Raw genomic sequence first — 7,923 nt, forward strand, 5'->3', positions numbered from 1 at the left:
CTGCAAGACGAAGTGGGAAAACAATTTCCCGGCTCGGCGAACAGGAGAAGCAATCGTGCCCCTCGCTCAAGGTGTTCACCGATATCGCTAATCATCCAGGGCTAGGGCCCGGTACCACTCTTGGTGATTATGTGGGCGATGATGTACAGTTTGAAATGGCTGAGCTAGTAGCGCCCATTAGATACGAGCACGGGAAGCCTCTCGTCAAACCTGATCAGCTCCCGCATCTACGAACAATGATTCGAAGATTACATAATTAGTACTTGGAAACCTGCAGTAAGGATGGGACCGACAGTATTTTACTGGGAATTAAAGATGAGCATGACTTCATTGGAGTCGACCTAATGTACATTGAATTTGTGGAATTATTCCAGTTATTCAATCAAACCGTCATCGACAAAACTCTCATGACTAGCTACTGTCTGTAAGTATTATTTCTGTAATTAAGTCTCTAGCTCATCTCGTTCACTGCATGTATATATAATTATACTCACTATTTTATGCAGATTGAAGATCGTTGAATGTAAAAGAGGACAAATCTATGATATTGGGTTCATTAACCCAAATACCGTAAATTTACGGTACAAAAAAGAGCCAAAGATACTGAGGAAAACTTGCTAAACGCGTTCCTTCGACATCAAAACAAAAGGAAAATACTCTTTCCTTACTACTTTAAGTGAGTGTTACTGTCTTGTGCATATTCTGTTTCCCTTACTCGAGGTTAAGTGTAATTGATAAGTTATGCATGCGCAGATACCACTTTATTCTGCTATCCATTAAGCTTGACGCGGGAGTAGTAAACAATATTCACAATTTTCATAATTTTATTTTATTACCATCAATTGTGTTGAGTTTCATTCAGATATATGTATTGACCCCCTTCTTTAAATTAGATCTGGGAGAAACGGAACGAACTCCTACCACATGATCGCATACGAGCAATTCAAGAGAAATCGGCAGGATTCTTTGTTGACCACGTCATAACTAAAGACGGAGAATACCATTAGGAATGGCAAATGGATTTTGGTAGATGATGTCAGGGATCGTAAGAGATGCTATATTGTATATATGTAGTAGCGTTGGATAGATATATGAAAACTTGTTGTTTGACCAAGCACGGAGAAATAGAGGTCACTTCTCTATATATGTTCATGACGATCTTGTGTAAATGGTTCCTTCAATGCTATATGTAGTAGCTAGCGCGAGTTGAATGGAAACATTAAATAAAAATAAAATACTAAATGTAAAAGAATTGAAGGGTAAACATAAAAATAAAAGGAAAAACACAATATGAAAACCCCTAAACCCCTCCTTAAAAAAACCCTGCGCCTGGCAGCTGCTGATACATGGCTGCCTTTTAGTCCCGGTCGGTGCCTCCTGCCTGGACGCCCCACTGCGGCCACGTGGAGCTCCTTTAGTCTCGGTCTATAACCCAACCGGGACTAAAAGTTGGGGCCTTTAGTCCCGATTGCAGAACCGGCACTAAAGACTTTCTGAAAGCGCGACTGATGCCTGTCGATTCATTTTTTTATAATAATGGGACAATTAAAAAAAGATCGATTCTTTGCCTTTTTTGTTTTTAGATTAGAAAAAGGATCGATTCTTTTCCTACTATAGGATCGTACCACGACCCTTAAAAAAAGATCGTACCACGATTTTTTTTCTTTTTTTTTTAGCGATCGATCCGGTATTTTTCCTCCCTGTAGCGATCGATCGTGAATACGATCGGCAGAAAACGCCATCCTGTTCCAGGCCTCCGAGAAGCCAACCGCCGTCGTCGACGCCCTAAACCTAAACCAAGGTACCTTTTCCGACTCCCCACGGCCGGCAGCGATCACCGCTCGCCGACAGTCCGGTCGATTTTCCTCTGCCAGGTTGATCATCTCCTCTCTCTCTCTCTCTCCATTTGCAGATCGACCCGACGACGTAGACCCTGACCATGGAGGAGGCAGAGAAGGGGGAGATCTTCGAGAGGAACACCGTGTCGACATTGGACAGGCATCCGGATCCGGGGCCAACGGCTGGCCTGCTCACCGACGACCTCATCCTGGAGATCCTCTCCCGCCTCCCCGCCAGATCCCTCCACCGCGTCAAGTGCGTTTCCGTGTCCTGGCGCGACCTCATCATCGATCCTGCCAACCGCAACAAGCTGCCACAGACCCTAGCTGGCTTTCTCTACATGACCGTCAACAGCAGCGGGTGCCGCCACCACTTCGCCAGCATATCCGGCGACGGCGCAGCCCCGTTCGATCCTTCCCTGCAGCCTAACAAGTACATGGACATGGTCCAGGTGGACGCCTGCAACGGCCTCCTCCTCTACTGCGGCTGCAACGAGAAGTTGTCCCCTTTCAATTGGGCAGAGGATGATTTCCGTTTTGTCGTGTGCAATCCTCTCACTGGGAGGTGGGTGGAACTGCCTCCTACGCTCCAGGCGCCAGAAAATAACAGATATAGTTGTACCGCAGGCCTGGCTTTTGATCCGGCGGCCCATTTCAATGTTCTTCACTTCGAGCAGGCCTTTCACAAAGCTTACGTCACAGGAGTGAACATCTACTCGTCATGGGCAAGAGCCTGGACTCGCAGGGATAGTGGGATGGTTGAGAAAGTGGCGCCGTTCTTCCGTGGTAAATGTGTCTTTGTTAGCCGTATAATGTATGTGATGGGCAGCCTGATGGACATGAACAACGAGTACGTGCTCATGGGGGTGGACATGGAGGGGAAAGTGTGGAAGACTATCCGTGTGCCGTATGGCCAAAGATTTGCTACGATTGGAGTGTCACAGGGGTGCTTACACTATGCTGCAGCTTCTGTTGTTGATAACGATAAAAGGACGGTTTCCCAGATAGCGCTCTGGTGCCTCAAGGGTCGTGACAGTAAAGAATTAGTCCTGAAGCATACCGCCAACATCAATAAACTTATGAGCATGACTGGAAAAAAGTACATGGTGGATGCGGTTCATCCAGATTGCGACACAATTTTTTTGATTTCATATGGAGGTGACACCTTAGCGGCATATGATATGCGACATCAGAAAGTTGGTTGTATCCTTAATCTTGAGAAAAGCAATACATGCCGATTTCTACCCTATGTTCCTTTGTTCTCAAAGTCATTAGCAGATGCAGATGAGCAGTAGCATCACCTTCAAACAACCCTTGTGCTTCCTCCAGGAATTGATTCTTCTGTTGGTTGAAGTATTTGCCTGTGTACTTTGGAATCTACTTGAATCACGCGGCTCAATTTCCTGGTGATTAATTACAGTCGTGCTTGCCTGATTTCTAGTTTAGAGCACATGCGTGGTAAACCTACAGATTGTCATTTCCAAAGAATATTGTTACTCTTGTTCTTGTTTACTGTTATTCTGGACATAGCTTAGATCCATGGGGTTAAATTATATTCTTACCAGCCTTCTTGTCCATAACAATCTGTTATTATGATTACCCTAAATCTTAGTGCAGATCGATTATCAACCTGATAGTTTCCTAAAAGGTTCAATCAGGCTGGTTATTGATGTGATGTCACATTCAGTATTTCGGTAAAGCACTGCCTTTGAGCAAGTTCCTTTTAAGCATGTTTGCTGTAGCTAATGAATTCAATTGAGCTTTGGATCTGTTAATCGCAAAGAAATTGCATCAATGTCAATAAAAATAAAATTGGAGTATGTACTCTTGTACAAGTAGCAGCGTGCAGGTGAAAGAAATCATTGTGCTAGAGTTTTACTGACAGTGGTAACAACAATTTTATGGAGATGCAGCTTCATGGACATGCACGATATTTGTCTGTCAACACAGCTGAATGACCACCAAAACTTGGTGTTTGCTGTGTTGATTGATTTTTTTTTGAAAGCAACTAGGCTTTATTACTTAACGGTGACTGGGCATATCGCACGAGACACAGACGCCCACATGGGCCGGTACATCAGTTTCCCACTGCATACAGTGGTTGAGATCACACATACGCCCAAGATTGGCTAGTTCATGAGGTACCGAATTGGCACTCCTTCTACAGACAGAGATTGAAAACTTGGAGAACCAGAGCTTGAGTTGGTATTTCATGTCCTCAATCACAGCAGAGTACGCCGAGGAATCCACCTTCCCAAGATCCAGAGCTTCAGCAAGAAGTTGTGTTGATTGATTTGGCTGCGTTGCTACTTGCTACCGTGTTTGAGTCGGCTCACCAAAGCGTTTGTGGTGTGATGATTCCTGATTCTTGAACGATTTTGCTTTAGGACTCTGGAAGGAGAGTAGCACTACTAGAAATCCATATTTTACCTAGGGCCAAATCCTTTACCTAGAGCTTATTGACCTCCTCAAGGGAAAGTAAAGCAAAGGAACAGTACACCTTTAATTGTTTTTCTAAATTGTTGCCGCTGATTGTTTTTCTAAATTATGGAAGATTAAGGACCTGTCAAATGCAGCTCAATATTTTATTTTATTTTGGGCAGGAGGTGCAGCTCAATAGTTGGCTGTAAAGGATCTCTTTCATGGGACTACAGCAGGAAACAAAATAAGGTACAGTAATATAAATGGCACCAACAGGTTCCGGGTGAATTGCAGTAGAGGGTAGATCAACCACCACGTTGAAATGAACAATGCTATATTCTGTTATCATATATAGACAACTTGAAGGAAAATCTGAAGTGTTCCCTATCCAACTTTCATGTTATTATTGTGTAACAAAGAAAGGGTAGAAGCAAAGTAAACATCATAGGTTTAAATTATAACATTTCAACGAACAGTCTACACCTCCAGAGTATGCAAAGTGCACAGGTATAAAAGACGGATGCATGGGAACAAACTATTTATTTTTCACAGGAATGTATTGAAAAAAAGAACATTAGATGAATACTATGTTAAATATATTAACAAATTATGAAGCATAATAATGAAGTGTACGAGTAGATCCCTGTCAACATCTAGTGTTTTCAAGTGTAACAGACAATATCATGTATTTTTCCAAAGGATAATACAACAAAGCTACAGCTGAGGCGCACCAATTCTAACATAGCTGCAGCATTTCATGGCCAATACCAATTGGGCTGTCGCTTTGCAACTGATCCGGTTAGAACTAAACATGTTCGTGCGAGTTCCACTGCTTAGGAATAGGTTTGATTGTCGTACTAGTCTGAAAATCTTCATTCCCTTAATAACAGACACAAAAACAGAAATGTTGTACGAAATAGAAATACATAGACAGATAAAAACTTTTAAGTAAAAAAAGGTCCATTTCTCAATAAATAGAATTATAACATCAATCCCATTATTCTGAAACCTAGTTTTAAGAAAAATCCACATATGAAGGAAGCAAAGAGTAATCCCACAAGTCAAAGTAGCACCAACGGAAACTGGAGTAGTTAGTCCTGAAGTGTAACAGCAATTTCTGAAGCGAATTGAGACTGTTATAGTATCTCAGAAACCTGTATTGCAAATATTTTCAGTTTAGACCACAAGAGCTCACTGTATTACTAGCAAAACAGATTTTAAGTGTTAAGAAGAGTTTATTTACATGTATTGGCATCTCTGCAATGACGAATCCACTGGTTTCTTCCAGAGACTTTAATAGAGCTACCTCACCACCAACCACCATATTAATCACGATTCCGTCTGCACAATCATAGTACAGCAACTACATCAGCACTCCCAAAAAGCGGATCAATTGATATTATTTTAAAGTTACCTGTTGCCAAGCATGCTGATACACGTCTTAAGTAAGCCTCCTGAAAAAATCAGACACAAACATCAGGTAAGACAAAATGATCTACAAATTAGAACCAATGGTGCACAATGAAACAGCATGAATGCATGATAGCACTGAAAGGTAAAATTTACCATAAACAGCTAAGGGAATTTGGGCCACAGAAGTCCTGAGTGTAAAATATCATGAAAAAATAGGACTGCTCACCTTCTTTGTAGGCAATTCATAGTTTATCAGCACACGAGACATAAGGGGAGCCTCTCCCATCGCCGCCGAAGGCAAGCAAGCATCTGTTACAACTGTAATATTGAGCTTCAAGACCACACTTTCAGGCTTGGGACTTCCATCAATAGAAGTATCTTCAATCTGATTTCGCTGTATTGCTGCCCGACGGGATTTCTCAAGAACAGATGCACGCTCAGCTTCATCTTGATCGCTGTACTGTGTACACAAATCCACAGATTGATATTATTAACTAGCAAAATTAGTTCATAGCAAGGACCATAAATAATCAAGAGAACCTGAAACAATGTTCATATCACTATACCAGGGGTAACAGAAAAGCAAGAAAGCCTGGGACCATTGGATACAGAAAAATATCTGCAATTGCACAATCATAATTCCTAGATGAAGGTGTCAATATTATCAATGTTTTCTCTTGAAGAATTAAGCAATTAACAGTGCAAATTGTGTATATCATACAGTTAGCTATCCCACAATTGTCAATGATGCAACCACAAAGTATATCACAGAACTGAACAAGGAAATTGGCACCCAACCAACTTGAGCATACCAGCGGTGATAAGGACACAAAGGGGAGGTTGGCAACAGCAGCACAGACAGCATCTAGCTCATCCCGGGATGAAACACATATGGCAATGGGCACCGAGCCGTGGCGATCAGAGACAACACCTAGGAGCTCCAGCAGTGTCCTCTGCACACCAAAAACAACCACAAGAATAAAAATCGGGGTTAATGCGCACGATCTGTGGCGCGGCTGCTTAATTGGTCATAGTTATGATCCGAGAGAAACCCAAAAATGCACGGTAACAGGGATGTCGGACACGCACCATCTTGAACTGAAGGCGGTCAACGGCGAGGTAGAAATGGCGCCCGGAGCTGGGGATGTTAAGAGAGTTCATAAGTAGGAAGGAATGCACATGTGGCAGGAAGATCAGGGCCGGGGATTAACCTTGGGTGGGATAGGGTCATTGCCGGGGAGCTAGGAGACGTCATCACGGCCGGAGTGGAAACCGAAGCAGCGGGGGTGAAATATTCCTCAGCAAGAACAGCAGCGCGACTTTCTAACAGAGAGCAGAATCAGAAAGTAAGGGGCTGCAGCTCTACTTTTTCTTGCTAAGCTTAAATCTCGCAATGATCTCCTGGAAATAACTTAATAGAGGTGCATAGATGAGAATGGTATGTATTAACCGCATGGTACAGATAAGTCGAATGGAAGTGCATAGGTGAGAATGATATCGGAGAAATCGCACACAGCAGAGATAGCATATATAGCAGCAACGTGAGCACACCCGTGCTCATACTGCCTAGGTAAGCTGAATGCTACTCTTATTTATGGGGTTCTCTCTTGCTCAAAGCCTGTACCATCATATCTAGCCAACCATATGTACCATCATTAAGCAAGTACTCAGACTGCATAATTTAGCATGCAAAAGCGTTGAGGCAACGAGCTACACTTAGTACTACAGATTTTGGCATATTCAGGTGATAAAAGGGTTGATTGATTACCAGAGGATGAGGTCGAAGAGGGCGGCCTGCGGTTGAGGTCCTTGGCGGTTGCGGGGCGCGGAGGAGGTATCGTCGGCGGCGCCGGCGAGGGTCACGGGTTGAGGGCTGGAGCTTGGAGCCGCCGTAGCCGCCGAGCCCGCGGACGGCCGGCTTGGGGCGGGGGCAGCAGAGGTGGGATTGGCGGCGGCGAAGGTCACGGGTGCGCGGCGGCGAGGAGCGGGGGGACTGACGGCGGCAGGCGAGAGGCTCACGGGCGGGCGTGGTGGTAGGAGCCGCCTGGGTAGGGCCTGTTGGTTGGGCTTCTTACCGCCTGGTAGGAAGGAGTGGGCTTCTGTAGCTGCAGCCGGTAAGAAAGAAGTAGTAGCGGCCCAAAACATGAACCAAGCCAAACACCAGTTTTTTTCTATGTCTTAAAAAATAGTTTTTTTCTTCCCTAAAAAAGTATTTTCTGAGGAATATCACTTTCCCCCCTCATTTCTCCCT

The 7,923-nt window shown here is 43.9% G+C and overlaps 2 protein-coding genes across 3 annotated transcripts; one reads left to right on the plus strand and one right to left on the minus strand.

Moving 5' to 3' along the window:
* The first annotated feature begins 1,687 nt into the window (after window positions 1-1,687).
* LOC123169617 (putative F-box protein At4g38870) lies at window positions 1,688-3,191 on the plus strand. The gene is made up of 2 exons (XM_044587488.1): window positions 1,688-1,801; window positions 1,913-3,191. The coding sequence occupies exon 2, from the start codon at window positions 1,940-1,942 to the stop codon at window positions 3,131-3,133; it is 1,194 nt and encodes a 397-aa protein (XP_044443423.1). The 5' UTR covers window positions 1,688-1,801; window positions 1,913-1,939; the 3' UTR covers window positions 3,134-3,191.
* A 1,926-nt stretch (window positions 3,192-5,117) lies between these two features.
* Window positions 5,118-7,698, minus strand: LOC123165751 (eukaryotic initiation factor 4A-I). Of its 2 annotated transcripts, none has more exons than XM_044583469.1 (8): window positions 7,441-7,698; window positions 6,884-6,995; window positions 6,762-6,810; window positions 6,485-6,625; window positions 5,899-6,132; window positions 5,674-5,713; window positions 5,503-5,600; window positions 5,118-5,413 (listed from the first exon to the last, which is right to left on the minus strand). In XM_044583469.1, exons 2-8 carry the CDS (start codon window positions 6,925-6,927, stop codon window positions 5,396-5,398), a joined length of 624 nt encoding a protein of 207 aa, XP_044439404.1. In that variant the 5' UTR covers window positions 6,928-6,995; window positions 7,441-7,698; the 3' UTR covers window positions 5,118-5,395. The 2 variants fall into 2 exon arrangements, with proteins under 2 accessions (XP_044439404.1, XP_044439405.1); XM_044583470.1 differs by having other exon boundaries at window positions 6,884-7,073; window positions 7,441-7,557.
* Window positions 7,699-7,923: the final 225 nt, after the last annotated feature.

Source organism: Triticum aestivum, chromosome 7D, assembly GCF_018294505.1.
Source record: "Triticum aestivum cultivar Chinese Spring chromosome 7D, IWGSC CS RefSeq v2.1, whole genome shotgun sequence".
In the NCBI taxonomy this organism is placed as follows: domain Eukaryota; kingdom Viridiplantae; phylum Streptophyta; class Magnoliopsida; order Poales; family Poaceae; genus Triticum; species Triticum aestivum.

What these genes read in the sequence shown, in the direction of transcription:
- LOC123169617 (XM_044587488.1), top strand. Translation starts at nt 1,940, where the DNA reads ATGGAGGAGGCAGAGAAGGGGGAGATCTTCGAGAGGAACACCGTGTCG.
- LOC123165751 (XM_044583469.1), bottom strand. Translation starts at nt 6,927, where the DNA reads ATGACGTCTCCTAGCTCCCCGGCAATGACCCTATCCCACCCAAG. An exon ending in ATGACCCTATCCCACCCAAG is followed by an intron (nt 6,811 to 6,883) that starts GTTAATCCCCGG and finishes TAACATCCCCAG; the next exon opens with CTCCGGGCGCCATTTCTACC. An exon ending in ATCAGCATGCTTGGCAACAG is followed by an intron (nt 5,601 to 5,673) that starts GTAACTTTAAAA and finishes ATGATTGTGCAG; the next exon opens with ACGGAATCGTGATTAATATG.